The 26,556-nt window shown below is 31.7% G+C and overlaps 2 protein-coding genes and 2 non-coding genes across 4 annotated transcripts; 3 read left to right on the forward strand and 1 right to left on the reverse strand.

Annotated features, from left to right (window-relative positions):
* Nucleotides 1-5,560: 5,560 nt before the first annotated feature.
* On the forward strand, nt 5,561-12,044 carry LOC121129307 (integrin beta-PS). Its single transcript, XM_040725016.2, has 12 exons — nt 5,561-5,767; nt 7,524-7,701; nt 7,772-8,000; nt 8,059-8,143; nt 8,199-8,420; nt 8,529-8,741; nt 8,804-8,885; nt 8,956-9,098; nt 9,160-9,393; nt 9,440-9,566; nt 9,625-9,779; nt 11,590-12,044. Exons 1-12 carry the CDS (start codon nt 5,615-5,617, stop codon nt 11,902-11,904), a joined length of 2,136 nt encoding a protein of 711 aa, XP_040580950.1. The 5' UTR covers nt 5,561-5,614; the 3' UTR covers nt 11,905-12,044.
* A 998-nt stretch (nt 12,045-13,042) lies between these two features.
* On the forward strand, nt 13,043-13,115 carry TRNAK-UUU (transfer RNA lysine (anticodon UUU)). Its single transcript has one exon. It is a non-coding gene; the product is annotated as a tRNA-Lys (tRNA).
* A 2,802-nt stretch (nt 13,116-15,917) lies between these two features.
* Nucleotides 15,918-15,990, forward strand: TRNAK-UUU (transfer RNA lysine (anticodon UUU)). Its single transcript has one exon. It is a non-coding gene; the product is annotated as a tRNA-Lys (tRNA).
* Nucleotides 15,991-18,012: 2,022 nt separating this feature from the next.
* On the reverse strand, nt 18,013-26,033 carry DCTN1-p150 (dynactin subunit 1). The gene is made up of 4 exons (XM_040724540.2): nt 25,721-26,033; nt 24,269-24,532; nt 19,267-22,012; nt 18,013-19,208 (listed from the first exon to the last, which is right to left on the reverse strand). The coding sequence occupies exons 1-4, from the start codon at nt 25,884-25,886 to the stop codon at nt 19,157-19,159; spliced, it is 3,228 nt and encodes a 1,075-aa protein (XP_040580474.1). The 5' UTR covers nt 25,887-26,033; the 3' UTR covers nt 18,013-19,156.
* Nucleotides 26,034-26,556: the final 523 nt, after the last annotated feature.

Here is a 26,556-nt window from a genome sequence, read left to right on the forward strand (position 1 = left end):
GTTCGATAAGAATATTTACTATTTCCATTGTAATAGTTAATTTATTGTCTACATTATAGAAATAATATTGTATAACGACGTAATAACATATTTTTAAAGGGTGTTAGTGTCTGATAAATAGTAAAACTAGGCATTAAATCACTAGTTTCCAATGTGGTCTATATTTACCACTAGGAGTCATCATAGAGCCTTCAAGGGTCTGTGTCAGCAAAATAAATTTTTTAGAGATTCCACATATTTAGGTAGGTCACTAAATTACACCAAATGCAAATTTCTAATATAAATTAATACTTTGCATATTTATAAATAAATATTAATACTGTTTAATAAAATGATTTAAATACCTATTTTATTTGAGATGTTCTGAGTGGCAGCCTTTCTGGGTAAAACTGATTTGATAAAGTAGACAATGGAAAAGAGTGAAATTGTCCTGTTTGCCAACTTATCATCGACAAATATCCGGCAGGATAGTGACGTTTTGGTCCATGTTCAACATTTAAATGCCCTTCATGCAGATTTCAAAGTTATGTTTGGGGATGTTTTTCCTGTGGGCATACCATCATGGAGGATCAACCCATACGATGAAATGGAAAAAAAAGATGTCATGTTACAAGAAGAGCTGATCTGAATACGCTGTATCTAAGATCATTAGATCCAGCAGTTTTGGCTTCAAAGATAAATTCCTGTAACTTATCCTACTTTATTGGCTATTCGAAAAAGATTTTCCATCTTTATACCTAGTGCAAATAAACAAATCAATTACAAATCATTGAACAGAAGACTTGAGATTAAACTAATAATCATTCTAATGTTGACAAATTGGTATCAAAGCATTAAACTCACCCTTCCCATTAATTAATCAATAAATCATTGTTTCCTTGTTAAAAAAATGTAAGTCATAATTTTTCCATTTTTTTATTTGTTTCGTTCCAATTTTAATTGTATGAAGCTGGATTTTGGGGTTTTTCAAAACACTTTTTCATTAGAGTTGTTCAATTTTTAAAAAAAACCTATCAAAAACCTTGTGTAAGATATCAAAAACTATTTAAATGAATAGCCTTGGTGATAATCTAATAGGATTTCTACTGAAATCCAAAAATGGACTATTGGTCTATGCACAAGGAAGCACAACATTAGAGACAGATATATACTTTTTGATATACAGTAAGGTTTGATTCATTTTTTTTTCTTGGTCCTATAAGAATGAAAAGGGGTTTTATATTCTTATAAAACTTGGTCGTTTAGGCCAGTAGTTCCCAAACCTTTTTGAGTTCGACCTTTAAAATATGTTGCTAAACAATGTGCAACTCCTACACATGTCATAGATGAATATTAAATTTGGAGTGTATTTTATACAAATAGACGACATAAAGTCCATATTAACCCTATAAAGGTCAACCTAGAGACAAATATTTTAAGTCATTTGACCATATTGATCAACAATAATGATTATAATTCTACATAAATTGAAAAATATAATTAAAAATTAGAAATACAACGATAAAATAATCGAAGATATTATCAATATAAAATCAATATATATATATATACTACTTGGAATCATTTCTTATACCATCAATTCTCTTTTTTTTTAGTAATTAAAGTCCAATTTGAGAGTCTCAAACAAATAAAATTAGGCTGTGGAATGTGGATGTGCAAATAGCCAAACAAGTCTATTCTATGTTTCATTTTGGATCTTGTGACCCCACCGTTATGTGCTACGACCCCAACTTTGGGAACCACTGGTTTAGACCAATAAAATGCCCTTGAACGATACATGAAAAAACTCCATTAAAATGTTTTCTTTTCAAGAAATAAATAATAATTTTCACAGCTTAAGAAGATAAAAAAAAACACTCTTTGGAGTTTCAATAAAAAAAAACTTGCACCCTAAAAAATGCTTAGGTTTTACCATCCTAACCATTATTAGTCGTCTACATACAAAAATACACTCTGAAATTCATATTATTTATTTATTTTTGCAACAACACCTTGTCAACCGGAGTGGGAAATGATACCTTTCTATAATTATTTACTGTGTAGGATATTTTATGTTGAACTTACCTACTTATTAAGTCTGTACTGTACTTAGTTAATATAATTATTTTCTACATGTAGTTAAAAGCTTCAATATTTGTTTAATATGAAACAAATGATTAAATTGTATGCTGTCTCTAGTACTAGTGTTGGTGTTCGGTCTGAAACCCTAGACCGGTCTGAGATGGTTATGATTTTTGATGCAACTAACTAATTTGATTCTTTAAATGAGATCCGTCTCATAAAATAATTCAGTCTAGATCGATTCAATAGAGTAATTGTTGATGTTGTCTTGTGTCCAATGAGACGGTTCTAAACTTTATATATAACGGATTGTCCATTGAAGTCTGAAACTTACCAATTTAATAATTAATGAGGGTCGATTGATAGAAATTAACTTATGTTTATATATATATTAGAGCATAAGAAATTAGTTTCAAAATAAACCTCAGCTCTCCAGCTTACGTACAAGTCGAGAAAATGAAACTTGAACGTGAATTACAAATTTATATTCCCGCACTCCAAGCATTTGGGCGTTTCCAGGATCCCCTTCGACGCTGTCAGCAGGTTCGAAACGTTGGAAAGGAAGAAGGGCTCTGTCAAAAAGGAAGAACACTACCCAGGTCAATTTCATCAAGTCCATGAGTGCCTATACAAGATATATCGGGGTTTTACACCTGACTGTCTAGAGAGCTATCAAAATAGTGGGTGGAAAGAGCCTTGTAAAGGTGGAGAGGCCACTTTTGACACCAGCAATGGAAGAACCCCATCTCCTCCATTGGAAGACTATTTTGAATGAGTCTTTTGAACTCTTTTTTAACACTTTTGGCCCCCTACAGTCCTGATGCCAAACCATTCGACTACACATTTTGGGTACATGTCGAGGGAAATGCCTCTAGAATCCGTCATCCAAACTCCAAGGCCTTCAAAGCCACTGTCTACCAGCACGGGGATGTCATGACAGATGATTACATCTGCAGCGGGCGGCAGGCCTTCTGCCTCCTCCCGGAAGCCATCATTGCCCCTAAGGAATGATTAAGAGAGCTCAAACACACATTTTATCCTGTTGAAGTTTCAAATTAAAAGATTTTAACGGGCCAATCGGTAAAGATGTTCCATATGAACCGGCCTTAAACAAAAGTGAGTCCTAGATTGGTCCAAAGAAAAGACCAGATGGGTATAATTAAAAATAAGTATAGAACGATTCCATAGATGCCGTGAGCTGTGTTTCAAAATGATGAACATTGACGCATAATAACGTCTTATGACATTAAATGTGTTACATAAATCATATTTGTACAATTTATACATCAGGAATGTGAATAAAATAGATCCACAGATTTTGACTGAAAACATATTTGAAAACAATTTAACTTAGATCTACGGTCTGGAGAGCGAAATATCGGTCCAAATCGGTCTATAAAATACCTTAACATTGATCCGGGCAAAATTCGGTCTTGGGCCGAGTCTCAACACTAGTTTCCGTATTATTTTTATTTTGTGAATTATTCACGCAAAGGCTGTTTCTGATTTCATTCACATTGGGGTTTATAATTTCGTGTGAAACAATTTTAGTTTAATTGACATGTTCATATATATATATGAACATACGCATACATTCTCTAATTATACGTTTCTTATGGCATGGAAAGAGTGAGTGAACAAGTCCTGCACTACAACTTTCTATATAAATATATCAATCAAGTTATTAACGATATAACTATATAGGATATTCGAGTCTATAATTATAATAATAGTCTGGTTAAAGAAATAAAAACGTTTTGATTATATGCATGGTGATAGGATATACTATAATGGATTTAAATATATATTATGTACAATGTCTGTATGGGAAAAATGGCAATTAGTTGTTCGTTAGTGGATCTTTTTCTGTTAATGTTTGATGTATATTCGTTAACACGAACGGATTAATTGTATCTCCATCACTTCCGATGAATACATTGTTTAAATTTCACATACATTTTGCCTATATATACGAGGGTAGTTTGAAAAGTCCGTGCAAAGTCCGAGAGATGGCACTGCTGGCGCGTATCGGAGCTATGTTTAGTTAGTAGCATCTGTTGGAAGAGCACACCCCAAATATCAGACGGATCAGTCTATTTCTGTCGATTTGGCATTTGTTTGAATTGAGGAATCGTCTGGAAAGATTATGGGGACTATCTTTTGGATTTGCAAGGAATAATTATCATCGAAAATCTGGAAAAGAGTAAAAACTATTAAAAGTCATAAGTACTCCCAGAATATCATTGTAATAATATTTATACACAATTTTTTTAAATGAGTATCGTAATAAAATCCTGCATAATTAGTTTATTCGATAGTGAATTTATATATACAGAATCGTCTTCTTTTTTTTTTTTCTAAATACAGGACGATTCCGGTTTTTGGTAACCCTAAGTGCAGCCTTTCTTTCGAAAAGAAATAGAAAAAATATGCAAAATATCTTGGTATTTTAGCACATTCTGGGCCATTTTTTCCCAACCATGGAATTTGTATTCAATCATCGCAGAAAATTGTTCAAAACATAACTAGAGCTAATTCAAATTCAACCAATCAACTTTCATAACACTGTTTAGGCAAAAAGAAGCAAAAACATTGACAGCTGACATCAAAATATAGAGTAAATTTTTATACGAGTAAAATAGCGATGTAGCAAACGAAGTTTGTTGATAGTATCTAAATGAAATGTTGCGTAGTTATTGGATATCCAAGTGTTTTGAAATTCATGACCATCCCCAATAAGAAACCTTTGGTTTAGATTAACTAAATGTAGCTCCCAGACCAAAAAAAAATACAACAACAATTGTCTTCCCCACTCGGTCTTTAAGATAATATCCTCAAGATAATTCCTTTTATAAATAATGTGGAGCCGAAAATTAAGTATGTACAATATTGTACATCTATTTTGTTATACGAAGTAACATATGTACCGGGTGGTACATTGAAATCTGAACACTTGCTAATTCAATAATTAATGAAGGCTGAGGGATTAAAATTAATTTATATTTAGATATATTAAAGCATAAACAATTAGTCACAAAACAAAACAAATCTGAGCTCTTCCATTTCCATTCGCCTTTCCATTCGCATACTCCTTGAGGGTGGGAGTCTCCAGGAATACTGTCGTCGCCGTCAGCAAGTCCGAAATATTGAAGGGGAAGAAAGGCTCTCTCAAAAAGGCCAAACTGGATCCGCAGGATTTAAAGAAAATAGCGAAGGCCAATCCCCTCAAGTCCGTTTGGGCTCATCCAAGAGATCCTGGTGTTTCGAACCAGACTGTCCAGAGATCTATACAAAAAAGTAGGGGGGAAAGAGCCTTGTAAGGGCGGAGAGGCCACTTTTGACATTAGTAATGAAAGAACCCTCCTCCGTTGCAAGACTCTTTTGAAATGAGTTATTTTGCATTCTTTTTTGTTGAATTTTAAAATTCCAAGGGTTCAGATTTTAATGACCACTCGGTATTGCATCTGGGAAGTGTGTACTTTGCTCTTAACTTCTTTCAATTCCAAAAACACTTCTCAAATGATTACTACAGCAAACAGGAATTGAATGAATTATGGTAAGGGAATATTTCGTTTTTATTGCAACTGTCTTGGTGATTCAAACTCATAGTGGAGTGTCTTTGTCCTTGATAAACAATCCTTGCGTCAATAAGAAAACATGTAAAGAATGTATTCAAACACCAGAATGTGCTTGGTGCTTGCAACCAGTAAGTAAAGACTATTACAATATGTAGACTGTCAACACAAATGAAAGCTCAGACGATTTTTCCCAAAAGTGAAACTGGATTATATTTGTAATTTGAATACCATTATTAATCTATACGGTAAATTATTTTTATAAATCATTTGGAGCTCAGAAAATTGCACTTAAAGATAGACAAAATTATCGATTGGTTACTGAAAAAACATCTAACTGATTATATTTGAAAGGGTATTTAGGAATTAAATTGAATAACAAGCATCAAATGAAGGTCTTAAGGATATAAATAATATTCTTACAGGATCGCCCGTAGGGAGATGGCTGGAGGGGTTATAGCCCCCTCTCCAAATTAAGGAATTTATGCTTTTTACTAAAAAATTAAATACAAGTATTCAAAATTTAATTTAGTTTTTCAAATTTTCTTAACAAAAATAATTGTTTACTAATTATTTTTTTCTAAAAATTTAGTATTCAAAATTCAATTTAGTTTTTCAAATTTTCTTAACAAAAAAATTGTTAATTAATTTTTAATTTTTTTTTTTTAAAAAAAAAAATTTTAAAAATTTACGGTTTTTTTTTTAGTTTCTGTGAATAGTTATAGATTTTTAAAAAAAAAATTTTTTCCAAAAAGATTAAAAATTTGTTTCTTAAATAGCTAAAAGATTAATTTGTTGTTAATTTTTAAAAAATAATTTCAAAAAAATTAATATATGAAATTGGTTTCCAAAAATTTAAGTTTCTGTGAATAAATATAGATTTTAAAAAGTTTAATTTATATAAATAACTATGGTTTTTAACTTTTTTTCCAAAAAAGTTAATTTCCTGTGTATAGCTATGTATTTTTAAATTTAAAAAAAAATATTAATTTATATGAATAGCTACGGTTTTTTTAATTTTTTTTCAAAAATTTAAGTTTCTGTGTCTAGTTATAGATTTTTAAATTTTTTCCAAAAAGATTAATTTGTTGTAAATAGCTAAGGATTTTAAAAAACAATTTCAAAAAAATTAATATATGAAATTTTTTTCAAAAATTTTAAGTTTCTGTGAATAGATATAGATTTTAAAATGTTTAATTTATATAAATAACTATGGTTTTTTAATTTTTTTTCCAAAAAAGTTAATTTCCTGTGTATAGCTATGTATTTTTAAATTTAAAAAAAAAAAAATTAATTTATATGAATAGGTACGGGTTTTTTAATTTTTTTTTCAAAAATTTAAGTTTCTGTGTCTAGTTATAGATTTTTAAATTTTTTCCAAAAAGATTAATTTGTTGTAAATAGCTAAGGATTTTAAAAAACAATTTCAAAAAAATTAATATATGAAATTTTTTTCAAAAATTTTAAGTTTCTGTGAATAGATATAGATTTTAAAATGTTTAATTTATATAAATAACTATGGTTTTTTAATTTTTTTCCAAAAAATTCAATTTTTTGTAAATAGCTACGGATTTTGAAATTTTTTTTCAAAAAATTCATATTTTGGTAATATTTATTTTTGAAAAAAATTAACCCCTCCCCCCTCCCAATAAAAAAAAATCATTCCCATTCTGCGGACGCCCCTGTCTTAGGTATCTTTATCCACAAATATTATAATATGAAGGTCATAATTGACCAAAAATAACCAATTAAATAATATGTTGTTGATATTGAGAAAGTAGAACAATAAATTAGGAAATGTATTCTTTCCGTAACCTTTGTTCAAGACTGTGTTTGTGTTGACACACACCCCATTATATATAAATCATTAAATAATTATAATTTTAGGACTATACTGCTCCTCAAAGAAACTTTTCAAAGCTTTCTAGATGTGATTTTTTTGAGCACCACAATTCCTGTCAAGATGAATTTCTTTTCAATCCAAGGAACAAAGAAGTTGTGCGAGCGAATGTCTCAAATGAAGACGCAATTTCATCAAGCATTCAATATATAAAATTGAGAATGAGTAAGTCTTCATTTGTGAAGAAGTCTAATTTGTACACAGTACTAAGAAATTCATATTTCCATCCCTTAAGATGATACATATGAGCTACAACTCAATCCTCGAAACTGGACGGATCCTCCCCTAGATATTTACTTCCTTATTGATGCAACAAAGTCCATGGAGAAGTATAAACAGAGTATCAGTGAGCAAATAGGGATTCTAAATTCGACTCTTGGTAATTTAACTACAAATTGTCACTTTGGCTTTGGAGAATTTGGAGAAAAGCCTCTGTCTCCATATATATCCACCATTCCATCCAAGTAAACGAATGGATTTATGAGCAAAAGTACATTTATCTTCTGAAAATATATATTTTAGGCTAAATAAACCTTGTGCTGGTTGTGAGGCTTCCTTTGGATTTAAAAATCATCTTAGTCTTTCAACAAACATTTCTGTTTTGAGAGTATATACTTTTATTTAAGATATAAATAAATGTCTACGTACGTCTTTACTTCCAGGATTTGATCACAGATTCACCCTTGATTGGTAATATTGACTACCCTGAAGCAACTTTGGACGGAATCATGCAAGCTCTGGTTTGTACTGAGGAAATAGGATGGAGAAAAAATTCAATAAAACTATTAATCATTATCACAGATGCAGGGTTTCATATTGCTGGAGATGGGAAATTGGGTGGGATTGTAGGGCCCAATGATGGAAAGTGTCACTTAAATTCTCAAGTTAATAACATGCCTTGTTTATTAATAACTATTATTAATTTCGTTTATTTTATACAAATTTACAGTTTACAAAACAATTGTTTATTTAAATGACTTCCTCAATTTCAGGGAGAATATACAAGCTCGACAAAGCAGGATTATCCATCGATTGGCCATGTGAACTACGAAGCTTATAATAGATCCATTCAACTTTTGTTTCAAGTCAGCTCAGACCAAATAGACTTTTACAATTCTCTAAAAGACGTGTTTAATGGAAGTAAGGTTGTCCTTCTGGAGGAAGCACCTTCAAAGGCTGCTGCCTTTGTATTTGAACAAATCCACGTATGAATTTATCACTTCAAATATACAAATGTTTTTCATTTTGAATGTATTTATATTGTTAGGATATAATATCATCAACAGAATTTAGTGACAATTCAACGGATTTATTTAGTATATCGTATTCCTCTGCTTCTAACTTGACAGGTAACTTTTCTTTAGTTCCATTTCACTACAATATAGAATCAATTACTTTTAATCAAATGATTTTGTATAGTGGAAATTATTGCTCCGTCATGCCCCAAAGATTTATGGGCTAGGAATCATGTTATTCAAATCACCTCTAAGGGGATACAGGAGTCCTGGTTAATTGCTGTGGAATTGGTTTGTGAATGTGACTGCGAAAATCCGGGACATTCAGTTATATTGCGATTTTCTTATAAGATTAAATTTATATTTATTTAAATTATAAATTATGTAGAGTTATGTTGAAAGTGCTGAACATTGTCACTTCAATGGTGATTTAATTTGTGGAGATTGCCAATGTAATCTTGTCATGGGCCATGGAGAACATTGCGAGACTGTATGTAGGGATTATGAAAGGGAGGATCTTCTAGACCAATGCCGTTCATCCGAAAATTCTCCTGTTTGTAGCAATCGTGGAGTTTGTGAATGTGGAAGTTGCTTTTGTAGACCCAGAGAGAATCGTAATGAGGTAAGTCCGCATTCTTAAACAAATCGTAATTCAATCAAATCTTCAGAGAGTTTATGGGCAATACTGTGAGTGTGATAATTTTAGTTGCGACCGTTACAATGGTCTTTTATGCTCGGGAAATGGAGTCTGTGAATGTGGTCGATGCAAGTGTCGACGTGAATGGAGAGTTCCAGGTAAGTCCTTTGTAAGATTCGTAAATGTTAAATTGATACAACATAGATTTATTGATAGGTTATGATGCATGCGAGTGCAAAGCTTCGCAATCAACGTGTATGAACCCTTTTAGAAAATATGAAGGAGAAATTTGCTCTGGAAATGGAAATTGTGTTTGTGGCGAATGTAAATGTGAAGAAGGCTACTCTGGTCGCTATTGTGAGGCATGCCTTGTAAGTTTCATTACATATCTCATAAAAAGAATGAGTATAATTCATCAAAGTATACCCTATAACTTGTAATTATCAAATTCTTTTGTGTTGTACGCCATTCAAAAGTTGCTGACAACGTTTCTATTGGAGTTTTTACTGTTGTTGTGAAAGGAGGAACCCCTCAATCCTCTTGAGTGACTTTGTACCAGCTTTTACTACAATATTTACAACTTTGTAGTACCGGTCCATCTCCTTCTTATTATTATTGGTGTACTCGGTTAACTTCATGGCCGGGTTCATATCAAATGCCTGCTTTACCTACTTGGGCTTCAACATGATTGCTCTATAGGTTGTCCTCAATGAATAAACTAATTATGCCTCAGCATACAGTAACCTTACATACCTTTTGGGTCTTTGTGATATTGGACCTGATCTTGCGGCGCAGTTTTAAACGTCAATTATCTTTCTTGTTATGTTTATATTCTATATACCAAATGAGAGATTTTTAATTTAACTCGCTAAACTTAATCACAAATGTGATTGAACATGGTTTGAAGACTTTTTCCCATTCCGGTACGTGGGTAATAATGACAGCCTGTCTACTCCCTATTCAAAATCCCCCATTGGTTTAGAACAGCAGCTCCCAACCTTTCTCGTACTGTAACCCATTGATAACATTTGCAGTGACTCCAAGGATAAAATTAGTTGGTTTGATCTCTTTCACTGTATTTTTGGAGATAATGGCTGTCATATTTTGCTGATTGCACTTGCCGCCAAAATGAAACTTATGTATTTTTTTCACAGCATCAGTTTTTAATTTTTAAATACTGATCATCCTTGCCCACCATCTTTAAAATGTTATGCATCTAAACGGCTTTTTATTTTGTGGGGTTCCATTGCTTCGGTTGACGTAATTTCGTTGCAAATGACACATTACACTATGAAAGTAAATCCATACTTAAAAATATATTTCTACATTTTCTTTTCCTAATACTTGTCTTTCGATTAATCATGGGCAATCAGAAATTTTACATAATACATTTTAGTTTAGTTGATTATTGTAATTAGAGAGTATTCATATTGATAACAAACAAACAACTTTGTAGAAGGCCTTAGGCAACTCACAGACGGAGAAGCATTGGTTTAGAGAGTAGACGATTTAAGATAGCTTACCTAAGGGAAATTTTCATTAGGGAAGTTTGTCCTAAGATTACTTGCCTTGAAAAAATTCGCCTACCCGTTAAGAGAAATATAAGGGGCCTGCAATTAGTAAAATGATGTAAAAATACTCAATATTATGTTTTTTAAAACTTCATCATTTATATTAAATAAAATATGAAAACCCTTCTGTTTTACTCACAAGAAATTTTTGACAAGGCGAATTTTCCACAAGACGAGTTTTCCAGGAGCAAAATTTCTGGATCCAAAAATTTTCAAAGGCGAGCTTTCCTTACATAAAGAGTAAAATAATAGTTAATCCAATTTTAAAAAAATGTTTTAAAAATGCTTTAAATAATAAATGTATATGAGTTAAAATATAATTACAATATTTCCCTGCACTAATGCTATTTAAATGTAAATGGTTCTCTCCTTTATAGCAGTTTTTCATGCCCCCTCCCCCCTTAAATTCTATAATCATATATGCAGCTGATATTTACAAGGGCCTTAATTCAGTAGTTCCCATATTTATCATCTCTCCCAACTTCTCCACGCAATCTTTTTTCCATACAAAAATGTCAACTCTACTCATATTACATGTTATGTACTATTTTTCATCTAAATATACAAATTAGTCGTAATTCAAAACTTGACCCATGATATATATTTCCAGACATGTCCAAGTCAATGTGAATTGCTAAAGCCTTGTGTAAACTGCTACAATACCAACGAAGCCGCATTCAATCAAGATGTTGAAGTCTTCGGGGGAGACTGCAGGAAATGCTCTATGAATAAAGTATCTCATATAGAAAAAGTGGATGATTTTGTTATTGGTCCAGGGGAAAGTCATTGTAATTTTTATGATGATAATTCATGTATTGTAGCTTTTGGCTATAAAAACATAGATGGAGGAGATGATTTGAAGATATGGATTGAAAGGGGAAATATTTGTCCTTCGGGAGGGTGGATAAGTGCTCCAGAAGATTAAAAGGGTGGCAAATTAGTTGAATAAATCAAAAATACTTGTAGCTAAATAGATATATACATAGTTTCTTGACAAGTAATACGTTTATCAAAATGAATTATTGATTATTTATTTTTCACTAAAATTACATTACATTGTTGGAATTCCTCGTCTTTATCTGAATCTATGTCTCGACTACTAAAAAAATATTTAAATTTGTTAAATCTGAAACAATTTATACTAGAGTAGGTTTGCCCGCTGTTGTCCGTGCATGAAGAAATTAATTAAGGCAGAACTCCTTTGCTTAAAACAGAATAAAAAATAAAGGCTATACATTTTTTTTAATTATTCTCGTGTTGGTTTTATGAGTATGAGTTTATATATTCTTTCCCGAGATGAGGAATTAATTGATTTATTCTGGGTGAGATGCCAAACTGCAGTCTCGCAACCACTTCCATGAGCATCAAGGAAACCTACCATTATCCCAAAATACACCCCAGCTCACAGATTGTCCAGGTAAAGAACTTGGTCTAAACTCTACGACTGTCCCGTTTCTAGGCACCAGAACCCTTCTAATATCCTATAATACACCCCATCCCAAGGTTTGTGCAGATAAACTCCTAGGCCCGAGTCATGTTAAATTTCTCTGCCACAACTTCCCTGAGCATCAAAAACCCCTCATAATATCTCAAAATACTCAGGTTGTACAGGTAAAGTACTGGACCAAAATAGAGTTTAAACTCTACCTCCACCGTGTTTCTAGGGACACAGGAACCCTTCAATATTCTATAGTATACCCCCAACCGCGGGTTGTGGTGTCCTGGTTCCTGATGCATGTTAAATTATATCAGCACTGCTTCCTTGAGCATCAAAGACCCCTTCTAATATCAAAAATGCACACAGGTTGTCAAGGTGAAGTGCTACAAAATTCTATTTTAGGCCACCACAGCTTTGAGAACCATTTCTGGAGCCTGAAGAATCTGCATGAAAAATTTCAGATGTAAAAAATTATGCTTTTATAGTATTGTTTTTGAATATCAAGCTCATAGCTCAAAATAACAAATCTTAAACTGTCGGAAATTTGCATTGTTTATTTAGCCACACAGCCACAAGTTAACTATTAAATATTTTAATTTTTAGAACTGTGTGGGCAAAGTAACAAGCCCGTGTAGCTCAGTTGGTAGAGCGTTAGGCTTTTAACCTAACGGTCCAGGGTTCGAGCCCCTGCACGGGCTTCATTATTTTCTTCTGCTTTGCTCTTCTTTAGGAGCAAAAATATTTATTAAGCAGCACCTACCATCCTTCTACAAAATACCTTCGTTCCCCACACGGCATGGGGAGATCATTCATGCATTGAGCACGGCAGATCGCCAACATTCATAATTTGCCAAGCAGCACTAATGCTCAGGCTTAGTACTTTTTGCATTTATTACTGCCTTTATTGTTTTTATACGCTTAACTCCTATTGCCTCAAACATAATTACAACAAATTTGTTTGACCAACAAAGGTAATAAGTTATTTACTTCCCAGATTGCTGAGGAAGAGGCAACTTTCAGATTCTACTGCAGGTGCAGTTACCCATGGATTTATCAACTATTTATTTAGTTTATTGCAGGCTTGGACCCGTTCACCCTTTTTCCGTTGAATGAATGTGTTGGATTTCACACAGCATTCACCATCTTGTTTCAAATAAAGTTCAAAAAATATTGAAGTATTTACCAATAAAAAATGAAACTGTCTGTCGAAAATTGCACTCTAGCCTAACCTAGAATCCCTAATTCATACACGACCATTCCATAGTCCACTGATTTGCAAAAGGTATATTGTGAAATATTCCATAGAAAGAAAAAGTTTACACAATAATTCATGATTTACTTAATTTAATTTTTCAATATATATAAATTTTATTTTAGGCATTCTCAAAGATCATGTTTATTAGACCTAAAATCATGAAAAAATTATTAGTAATCTTTGGACAAATAACCATTAGAAACAGGGATGGTCAAGTTAACTTATCCTTTTAACTAATCAAGTTAAATTAACTCACCCAACCATGATCAAGTTTAAATTAATTTTGGTATAAAAAAATAACTAATTAAATTAGTCTATATAGAGATTTATCAAGGCTTTATAATCAAGATTTTTCTCTCAGCCTCTATGTATTTTCTCTAATTCTAATTTCACGATCAAGGAAAAATTACAGATTCATACTCTCAACAATTTCTGTTTCGAAGCATAAAAGAAATTCAAGAGAAATTAACTATTGAAATGGAGGTCAAAGAAGGTTAAAGTTTAGATTTTTGAGTTTTTATGTAATTTTAAACTATATGTAAAATTAATAAAATATGGGAGATAATCTAAAAACGATTTGGTGTGGAAAGACCCAATTCCAAAGTTTCATAAAACAGGTAGTGTCGACACAGTGTTTACCTAAATTATCAGAGAACTAAAGGTTATTTCAAGTTTTTTTTAAGTATTTCAACTGAGAATAAAAAAAACAAATTAATCTTTAACTAATTAACTTAATCAAGTTATGTTAAAGTTAAGATTATACAGTTTAAAAAATTAACTAGTTAAGTTAAAAACTGATTTTGATAAATAAAAAAATAACTAGTTGAGTTAAAGTTGAAATAAAGTTGTTTAAATAATTAACGAGTTAAGTTAAAAGTTAGTTAACTTATCTAAGTTAAGTTAAGTTGCATTAACTAGCCCAACTATGATTAGAAACAACAATAAATGAATGACAAAAAGACTGGTGCTCATTATTCTTTTCCGTCTCCAATCTTGCTTTATTGAGGGAACTGAATGTAAACAAAAAAATCTATATTATATTGTTGTCGAGATACCAATATTTTTGTAGAAGTTCCGGTACTCAAATACGTATCAGTTATTTTAATCATTTTTCGAATGAAATCATTTAAATCTAGAATGGGCAATGGCCGAGTTCAAAACCTCCACCTTAAATCAAGTTGAGTGATATATATCTCAATTTGTTCATAAGTTATGGTCTGTTTTGTATTACGGACCCCTCTGATAGCTGAGGCTTTTGCAAAACTGATAGAGTGGATATTAATTAATAACGGGTCCCAGGGGCCGTTTTAGAGTAAGTGAGGCCTGGACCAAAAATTCTTGTGTAAGGTTATTTTCTTTCCAGTAACCTAAGAGAAAAAGGCCTAAAATCAGTTGATAATTGCCCAATTATTCCCATTTATGGAACTTGTAATGATCTAATAATTGATGTGAATATGTCACAGCTTAACATGAGTTAATTACTATAGGACATGAGCAAACTAAAAAATATGCATTGTCGGGTACCAAAATGTAGACTGATAATTAATGTTGATTTTGTCATGAATATTGGCAGGTTCATGGATTACTTTTTCATATTCTGGTTTAGTCAGGCTTTGTGCATAAATAAACTATCATAAACATAACCTTAACTCGTCATCCTGAGTGAGCAAAAAGCCAAAATACAGTGCATTTAAGATCTCCTATATGATGAAGTTGAGGTGACGATGATTATGGACTTTGTGGTATACTTCAGGACCAAGGTGAAGAATGATGGAGAAGACACCTCCAGGAAAACAGGAAGTGAAGGGCACAATTTAAAGAGGGTCTCGGAGCTCCTCTCCACCTTAGAGAAGAAGATCAAGGGGGAACTACCAAGTCGATGAATCACCCCACAAACGACTTGTCTGTATATCACAGTTAGAGAATTTTTTTTTTTTTTTGAGGACTAAGTAATTTCTCGTAATTGGTGATAATGATGTATCACAAAAAAACTCATCTACAAAAAAACTTTACTTGCAAAAATATTAATGATTCAGCTTTTGAAAAAAAATTATGTGCAAAATTTCATTTTGTAATCTGAGATGTAAAAAAGTTATGCTTTTGAAGTATTGTTTTTGAATATCCAATTCATAGCTCAAAATAACAAATCTTAAACTGTCGGAAATTTGCTTTGTTTTTTTAGCCACGCAGCCACAAGTTAACTATTAAATTTTGTATTTTTAGAACTGTGTGGGCAAAGTAACAAGCCCGTGTAGCTCAGTTGGTAGAGCGTTAGGCTTTTAACCTAACGGTCCAGGGTTCGAGCCCCTGCACGGGCTTCATTATTTTCTTCTGCTTTGCTCTTCTTTAGGAGCAAAAATATTTATTAAGCAGCACCTACCATCCTTCTACAAAATACCTTCGTTCCCCACACGGCATGGGGAGATCATTCATGCATTGAGCACGGCAGATCGCCAACATTCATAATTTGCCAAGCAGCACTGATGCTCAGGCTTAGTACTTTTTGCATTTATTACTGCCTTTATTGTTTTTATACGCTTAACTCCTATTGCCTCAAACATAATTACAACAAATTTGTTTGACCAACAAAGGTAATAAGTTATTTACTTCCCAGATTGCTGAGGAAGAGGCAACTTTCAGATTCTACTGCAGGTGCAGTTACCCATGGATTTATCAACTATTTATTTAGTTTATTGCAGGCTTGGACCCGTTCACCCTTTTTCCGTTGAATGAATGTGTTGGATTTCACACAGCATTCACCATCTTGTTTCAAATAAAGTTCAAAAAATATTGAAGTATTAACCAATAAAAAATGAAACTGTCTGTCGAAAATTGCACTCTAGCCTAACCTAGAATCCCTAATTCATACACGACCATTCCATAGTCCACTGATTTGCAAAAGGTATATTGTGAAATATTCCATAGAAAGAAAAAGTTTACACAATAATTCATGATTTACTTAATTTAATTTTTCAATATATATAAATTTTATTTTAGGCATTCTCAAAGATCATGTTTATTAGACCTAAAATCATGAAAAAATGTATTAGTAATCTTTGGACAAATAACCATTAGAAACAGGGATGGTCAAGTTAACTTATCCTTTTAACTAATCAAGTTAAATTAACTCACCCAACCATGATCAAGTTTAAATTAATTTTGGTATAAAAAAAATAACTAATTAAATTAGTCTATATAGAGATTTATCAAGGCTTTATAATCAAGATTTTTCTCTCAGCCTCTATGTATTTTCTCTAATTCTAATTTCACGATCAAGGAAAAATTACAGATTCATACTCTCAACAATTTCTGTTTCGAGGCATAAAAGAAATTCAAGAGAAATTAACTATTGAAATGGAGGTCAAAGAAGGTTAAAGTTTAGATTTTTGAGTTTTTATGTAATTTTAAACTATATGTAAAATTAATAAAATATGGGAGATAATCTAAAAACGATTTGGTGTGGAAAGACCCAATTCCAAAGTTTCATAAAACAGGTAGTGTCGACACAGTGTTTACCTAAATTATCAGAGAACTAAAGGTTATTTCAAGTTTTTTTTAAGTATTTCAACTGAGAATAAAAAAAAACAAATTAATCTTTAACTAATTAACTTAATCAAGTTATGTTAAAGTTAAGATTATACAGTTTAAAAAATTAACTAGTTAAGTTAAAAACTGATTTTGATAAATAAAAAAATAACTAGTTGAGTTAAAGTTGAAATAAAGTTGTTATATAAATTATAAATGATCCAAGAAAAATTGCTAACAAAGAACTCTGACGTTTAAAAAATCTTTGTAATTTAATTTGTTGAGGCCATGTATTTTTGCGAGCCCTGACTCCAATGAAAAATAAAGTTAAATTAAAAGAACGCCATTTAAAAAAAAATCTGCTCAAATTCTCATTGTCAAACTTTAAAATTTTAGTCAAAAGGTGTCAAATTCTAAATATTTTGGTCAAAAAGACTTGAATTTAAAAAAAAAAAAAACTTCGTCAAGAATCAAGAAATAGTCTTTCTGAAAAAAAAACTAACAAACTTCCTTCAAGGCATGTCGGTCATTTGGCACGCCGTTACAGTTATTGCATCTCGCAGTCTTTACTCCAAATTTAACAGACAGAAAGGATAGAAATAGTTTGGTACTTCTTTCCAACAATTGAATTATTATTCAATTATAATGATTCACAGCTTAAAAAGATAATGATCATTCAACAAATCAAGGTTAAGAAAGAATATTGATAAAGAGAAAAGAAGCAGAAATGGTCTCCAAGTATCTTGAGTGAAGTAACTCTATAGTTGGTACGAATGAAAGAGAAAATATTAAGATTTTAAATAAATCAAATGATGGAAATTTCAATAGCTGGATATGCTTTTGTCTGATATTTATTAAATGTATATAAAAAATCTAGAAGACGAGCTGGATAAATACAAGCACATACATATTATATAGATAATTAGAAAAGTTAAACAATCAATGGTTGCACAAAGTACAATAATTATTAATTAGTATATGTATATAAAATAGAATTGAAATGCTATTTTGCTATTATTAAATATTTCTGACTACAACCAAAAGTGCACAAATGTTAATTAATTGACTTTTTATCACAACATTTAACAATATCAAAGTAATACATTATTATTAATGATAAATGAAAATTAAAGTTTAGTTGTATTAAAATATTTAAATGAAAAAGCAATGCGTATTTTATAGACTCTCATTAGTTTTGAAGGAGTAATTATCTGATAGGAATTATCATTTATGACCATACATACTTTCATAATTATATGGAAATAGCATCTAGCATTATAAATTACTATTCGACAAATCAATAAAGATACAACTAATGTTAAATAAATTACATAATTGGAATATAATAACAATATCAAGCAGATAATACTTTGTTGTGTAGAAGCTTCAAATCTTGGACATCAAGAAGGACGGGCACCGTTTTATTAGAATCCCCTTGAGGAGCAATCTTGAGCCTTCCAAACTTGGTATATCCTTTTTCATTTAATACTTTAGCCATTTGTAGAGAAGGAAATGTAACATTTAAATCCGTGGATACCTCTCCACCAGGATATCGTGATGCAGTTAATTTAGCTACTCGGAGTGATAATTCTTCAACTGCTCGGCGAAGTTTCTTTTCTCTTATCCTTCGTTCAGCTAGATGTAAAAGTTGAGTCTTTTCACAAGTATAGGGCTTGGCTTGAAGATCAATCACTTCCATTGGTGAGAGTAAAGCAGAGTTAACTTCATTTCGTAAGTTTTTAACTCTTTTGACGAGATCAGTAATGGAGTTATCAGCAGCAGTAATCGTTTTTTGCTGCTCTAAATTATTCTCAATATCATCCTTACTCAAGTCCTTCTTTTCTTCCACATACTCTTCTTCAAAGTGATGTTTCTTTTTAGGAAGAATGATTGGCTTCAACTTAAGCATTCTATGCCTAAGATCCTCTCCCTGACGAACGTAGCTCATTTCCTTGAGTGTTATGACAGCTGATCGCAAATCTTCAATTTGTTGAAGCAGCATTGGTGAATCCTAAAAAAATATATAAATAGCAATGGATTGTAATCAAGTAGGAAGTTATAAAATATACCTTAATAGGAGATGGTACAGATGGTCCCATTGAATTGGGACCATTATCATCCATTTTTGATGCTGTGAGAGCTTGACTTTTTGAAATACCTTCAATAAGGGCTTTTTTGACATATTCTTGACTCGGTCTTTCAATTCTCCCTTTTCACTCTCCAAACTTTCAATATCCGATTGTAACTGATCCATCGTATCTTCAAATTCTTTTTCCTTCCTTCTGAGTAGGCAACATACATCATCTAGCTTACGTTGTAATTTCTCAATCATAAGCTCTGAATCCCGACTACTATCGAATAATTTTTTATCTGCCAAATCCTTTCGGACTTGCATTTCAGATAATTCATCACCTTTAACTTTGAGATGTTTTTTCAGCTCCTTGATATCCAAATCCTTATTTTCTAATTTATATTTGATACTTTCTGCTTCTTTTAATTGAGTTTTATAAATTTGTGAACGAAGTTCCACTGGTGGGATAAACTTATTTCGTGGTTCACTGTTACTATTAACATCCCATTCTCCATCTTGGAATGGTTTATTTAGCTCTTGAATGGACTTGGAACAGAAATCAAATACTTTTTTCAAGACAGACAATGCATCTCCGGTTATGTCTTCATCTAAGCTTTCTTCTGAACTGACTGAGTTAGAGAGTATTTCTAGTAATTTGACTGGTGAAATTCCATTTTCAGGATCAGATGAACCAGCTTCCACTGAAGCTGTTTTCCCAAATTGAAAATATGCGTTAACAAGGCAGGCCAATTTTTTCAAAACCTTATCAAATTTGATTCCATACGAACCAGGGAAAACGATGGAAGTTAAAGAGTCCTCAGGGATACGACGCTTCATACTTTTTATAACCTTAACGGTTTCATTGATTTCACCCTCCATTGTTTTAAAGAAAACTCCGATTTGACTATCATCTTGACCTTTGGCTAATAAAGCCTTTCCAATGGAAATTTGAGCAGATAGTGCTTCAGAAGCATTTGAGTATGCTTTTGAGATAGCTAGTAAATAATTCCCATCCGTCACTTTTTCTTCCGACAGATAAAGTGGATAAATGTTTTCAAAGTAATTTAATGATTTATTAAGGTTATCCGTCGGAACATTTTCGTCTAGTTGATCCTTTCGTAGAAGATTTATATAAAAATCAACGGCCTTTTCATGAACTGACATTTCAGGAAACAAGGTACCGATTCGAAGAAACGTTGCAGGTGAGCATGTATTTAAAGCTGACTCAAATTTCCCTAAATGCACTGTGAATGTATGAAGAAGACTTGTCATTTTAAGACCAAATGAATAGCGCTCAACAGTGTGACCCTTCAGAATGGAGTCACGATCAATAGTAGGTTGAGATGAGGGACAAAATTTATCCTTTACTTGACTACTTAAAATCCGTACTTTCCAAATCAATCTAGGAATAAGGAGTAGCACTAACACTGCCTCATTGTCCCCACCTTTTCCCATAAAGGAATCGCTCATAAATGAGGTAAGATACATCACATGTTTATTACTTTGATCTGCTTCACATTGACGCAGCTCCATATCAATTGCCTTAGAATGTGCTTTGGTCTCTGCAAACATTTTTTTAAAATCCATCATTTCAGCAGCAACAAATGCTCCCGAACCTGAATCCACAGGTTTATTAGTTTCACGTTCCAATGCTCCACGGAGTTCGGTATTTTGTTCTTGTACTTTGCCCACAAGATCTCTAAACTTACGAATAGTTGTTTCATGGTCATTTATAATCTCATATGCAGCTTCACGCTCTTTTTTAATATCTCTGATTTTGGCCTGGACCAAATCTAATTCTTCTCTAAGTTCTATTTCCGTTTCACGGGCATTTTCTTGAAGTTCTTCATTCATATCATGGAGAGTTTCCAAATCCTCCTTTTCTTCAATTAAAGCACTTACTTTGTCTTCGAGGTCTAGACATTTAACTGTTAAGTTATCCACCATTTCCTCTGATCCAAGTGCAGCATCTACTTGATCCTGTAAGTCAACGATTGTTTGACGCATTTCTTCATTTGATGACTTTGATTTTTCGTTCTCTTTCAATAAAGTTGCCATTTCAGAACGCATCTCCTCCATTTCTTTTGTATATTTTGTAATTTCATTCTTTTCATGTGCCGATAAGTCGCGCATTCGAACTAACGTCTCTCTAAGTTTCTCATTTTGAGCAGTCAGTTGCTTGAACTCAAAGTTAGTAATTCCTGAACTCGAAGAAACATTATTTGACCCATCTGTTCCAAATTCAGTCTTGATGATGTCCAAATCTAATGTCAACTCCTCAATTCTTTCTTTGGCATGTTCCAACTCAATTTGTAGAGTCTCCGCCTTTTCCTCTGCCATTTCTTTGTCTAGAGTTGCCATTTCCATTGTTTCCGATAATTCACTCATTTCATCGGCATGCCTTTCCTTTGCTTCAACTGCTTCTCGAGCAATTCTCTCTGCCTCTACTAACTTCCTTTGCAAATCCTTTTGGGATTCCATGATACGGCTCTTAAATTCTGTAAGGGTTTCATGTTGAATTTTCATCTTATCTAATTCTTTGATTTTCTCTTGATCCTTGACTCGTTTGATTTTTAATGTTTCCAATTTTTCATTCAAATCTTTCACTTCTTCACGAGCAACTTGAAGATTTTGTTGGGTTTGAAGAGCAGCAACTTTTTCCTCCAGTCTATCACTACGAGGAGAATTCATTGAGGGAGATTCAGATGTGCTAGGAGGCTTCATCGTTTGGACAAAGTTAGGTTCTATGAATAGGGGGAAAAAAGTATTGATTGTTATATAATTAATTATTACATTTTACGATACAAAAACACGTAAGAGACACAAACAAAATGAAGAGGAACATAAAATTACAATTTTATTCAAATGAATGAATGAAACAGGAATGAACACTCGGTAGAGGTCACAACTCCACCTAAAATCATTTTTCCGAATTATAGTCAATTATGCATTTTTAACACTTTCTTGTGATAATAATATAATTTGAGTTATGCATCCCAATTTTTTCAAAAGTTTTCGTCAATTTTGCGTTTTTAACCTATTGCGTGACCTTGAACTTTTACGTCTCAAAAATTAATGGTCTCTTACTTAGGCCTGTCACGATAACATATTTTTCTGTGGGATTCATTGACCCAGAAATTATTGCGATAAACAATAATATTCCCATTATGATACTATTTTCATCTCATATTATGATAACGTCATAATCATACAATTAAACCCTTTCGAATATCATTGAACTTTTATTTTAAAGAACAATGGAACTGGACATCTGGAAGACATTTAAAATATGTATAATTAATTAACTAAACATCCAAAAGCAATAAATAAAATTATTTCAACCAAAAATGCTCTTGAATAAAAACTAAAAACAATAAATACAATTTAAACACTTAATAAAAGGGACCAGATTGCACTTCAACAAATAATTTGTGCAAAAAAGGGCAAGCTAACAAAAAACAAAAACAATGCCTCAACAGGCCATATGTAAATCTGTAGCTTCTTTCGTCTTGCAGATTCCGAGCAATAAATACCAACACCGGATTAAAAACTTTTGATATCACGTACTTTGAAGCGTATGGATGGAATTTATTGCAGCTGGGAAAAAATTATCCCTCATTTTAATTTATCGCCCCATTAATCGATTTATTGCATATCGCGACAGGCCCACTCTTATTGTTAACATATATAATCTTCATGTAACGTTTTCGGCCCTTAACTTTTTCCATAATCTTGCTTACAAAGAAACAAACCCAGACGTAAACATAACCTACGTTCAATTTGTTGTCGGAGGTAATAAACAATACCCGATGATTTTGCCTTAAAGCCATTTTGCCTCAAGGTATATCCCCTTAAAATAATTGAAGTTTATCGGTCGTTATTGTATATTTTGGTTGAAATCAAAATATGCAATATTTATTACCATAGAATATGTTAAATGTTTGGTTTCTGTTCGAAAAATGATAAACTCATGTTTGTCAATCAATGAGTATTTTCTAGAATGAATAATCCATCATGTCTAATGATAATTACTAAAGGAGAAGTAATTAGAAATTCTTCGTTTTGAATTGTTGCCGTGTTTTTTCCTTTTTTCTTATTATACTAATCTTATTACCTATTTTGTCGCTGGTTTGAATTAATAAAAAAAGTGAGATTTTGTTGGTATATGCATTGAAATTTTGGGGCATGATTTCATCATTATTCCTACAAAAAACAACCATTTAATGCGTTTTATAGTAATACACATTACATATTTTGATTTAAAAAATTCAAGGGACCATCGATTTTAACCAAAAATAACAATAACGAAACATAAATCTCATTTATTTATATATTAAGGTAAAATATCCCTGGGGCTAAATTACCTAGCACCGTAATTAATAAAGTAAAGTATCTGATGCATTAGATTTTTAAATAAGTATGTATGTTTACAATAATATCAAATTATTTAACTTAATCAATTAATACCGAGAAGCAGGATTTATATCAACACATTGTAACTATTTTTTTTGATATCAAAATGAGAAATACTTGGGTAAAAAAATATTTTGACAAAGTTATTAATATTCTCTTGAGGAATATACCCATTTAAATCATCGTGCAATGGTTTTTACCCTCAAAATCACATTTTGTTGAGGGGAGAGATAAAGACAAAAACCTTTAAATCAATACTGTAAGTTAAGAGCCTTTTGAAAAATATATTTTGCTAAAAAAGTTTTCCTTATGTTAATTATTCTTATTATCTTGTAATTCTTTAAAAAAAAATTAAATTGGGATCTATGATTTTATTGCCTTTACTGTTGAAAAAGTAAAAAATAAATAAATAATGTTTTAATTTGTATATTTATACAAAATAAAGAATGTTTAATTGTTCCGGAGTCAAAATTACTGCCAGGGAATTGTCGTCATTAATATTGTATTTACGAGCATAGAAATTAAAGCATAGTTGAACTCTTCTATTGTATAAAACATCAAAATCGTTTTACTTGTTAACTTCATACCTATAAAAGATGGTTCTCGTTCAATCCTTGAAGTATTGACAACGGAAGGTTTAGGTGTCTTTTTCCCTTTCAAATCCGTAAAAGAAGGACTACGACTTCCAACACTCCCCGATTTGGTAGCACCTAAAACGGGCAATCGGCTCTTTAGCGTTACAGAAGAAGACATGGATGAAGGTGATGTGTTCTCTGAAGGTCCCAGTATCATAATATTGGTTTGTCTGACAAACATACCGTAATTTTCAGGACAAGTGAAATATGACCGACCTGAAAGTGTAAAAAAAGAAGATAAGATATATAAATGATAAAAAAATAGTCATTAAAGACTTAATCAAATGCATCCCACATTAACGACGTATTATTTCATAATTATTGATTTTATCCCCCCTCACCCTAACTCTCTCAAATTTTAAGAAGGTGAAAAAATAACTGTATGATCAAATATTTTTAAGAGTTTATCTAATACATATATCATACAAATTCAAAATCCTTAATCTTCTTTAGAATATCGACAAAAACGCTTCATTTGAAAATTTTTGCTCTTATCCGATCAAGTAAATAAAAATACATATGCTGTCAATATAAAAGTAAGCCAGAAGGATTTTTCTCAAAAAAGGTTGAGGGCCAAATAGTTGTAACTAAAAATTAGGAATCTTATTTGTCTTCTTAACTATATCTCGTCCTAGAAGTATGATATTTAATCAGTAATCTTAAAAGCAGATAATTTCATACTGCTGAAATGAATTTCCTGGATCCATTTTAATGTAAAAATTGGAAAACACCAATATTTATAATGAAAGAGAGGAGTTTCCGAGCTTAATTCTGTAATGTCAATATTTGAGTTACGACAATTTGGCTTTCCACCATTATTTTTTTGACGAATTATCGTTCCTTTCTATCAACAAATTATTCTTATGTACCCTTAGAGTGTGTGCAAATCCCACTTAAAGTAGGCAAAATGAATCGTCACAATAAAAAAATAAGAAATTGTTGGAATTTATTTGAAAGAGACAATATCGGGGCGAATCTAAGTCTCTTAAATCAAATAAAGCTTCTTAACTATAGATACAATTCTTGAGTATCATTACACATCCCATTAATTTGAATAATAAGCCTATAATGGACTCAAATATTGGGTTCTATGGACATTTATTTGTATGAACTCAAAAATTAATTGATATTTTCAACTTTTCGTCAGTTTTCTTTCTTCTTCAAGATTGTTATTAAGATAAATGCATGATATATATATAAAACTTGATATCGAAATGGACAGAGCTTGTGAAATGCTACTGTTAATGGAACAAGTCAAGCATAGAAGATTTTGAATAGAAGGGGAGAGACTCAATCCTACTCATTCTCTCATCTCTCAATGCCACTACATAGAACTAAGAGAAGGACCCTATCATTGTGGAAAAAAAAAAGGATCAATGATTTAGTAATTTAGAGAAAAAGAACCTTGAACGGTTCCATTATTTTTCCCCTTTGGAGTATCTAAAGTAAGTCCGACCCATTTTCCTGGAGCAAAATCCGGGAATCCAAAGAAAGAAACAACTCCTTCCACGTCTTTCTTATCTTTTAGACATACTCGCTGACCAACACGAACTGTTGCCTTGGAATCCATAAGGGTGGAGTTATAATCGATATTCACTCTGGTATCCAATCTTTTAAAGTTTATGAATCAATAGAAACTGAATATCGTCTGCAGTTTCGGCCAAAAACTTTTTCTTTTTATAGCTAGTTTCAGCAATTTCTACCTTTTTTCTAGTGCAAAAAGTAAAAATCACTCAACCTCTACATTGACGTCACCGGCAAAATCGATTATTATTCTGCAATACTTTGTTCATATTGAATTTCCCATTTTTAAAATTTTTGTGGAGTTAATTTATCATTATTAAAATAAGAATATTTTGTTAGCTGTTAGAACCATTCATGATTGATATTACTTATTAACAAAGGCGATGCTGGTTTTCATTTTTTTAGGGGGTGAGGGGCTTATATATAAATATAAAATATATTTGTTGTGACAAGTTGCGATGTCTGCACAACTTGTATTAGCACATTGTTCAAGTTGAATTTTCGTTGTCATTTTAATAAACCAATTATTAATTGATACTATGGTTTCATTTTGATCTATTCTAATTAAATGGGCATTATGTATTTAGGTGTAATATAACTGTGGTTATTTGAAATTAATAACGTGCAACAGATTACTAACATTTTAATTATTTTTATTTAAATAGCTAAAAATTACATCATTCATCACTCATAGAATGTTCCATGATTGCATTATC

This window comes from Lepeophtheirus salmonis, chromosome 14, assembly GCF_016086655.4.
Source record: "Lepeophtheirus salmonis chromosome 14, UVic_Lsal_1.4, whole genome shotgun sequence".
Taxonomy (NCBI): domain Eukaryota; kingdom Metazoa; phylum Arthropoda; class Copepoda; order Siphonostomatoida; family Caligidae; genus Lepeophtheirus; species Lepeophtheirus salmonis.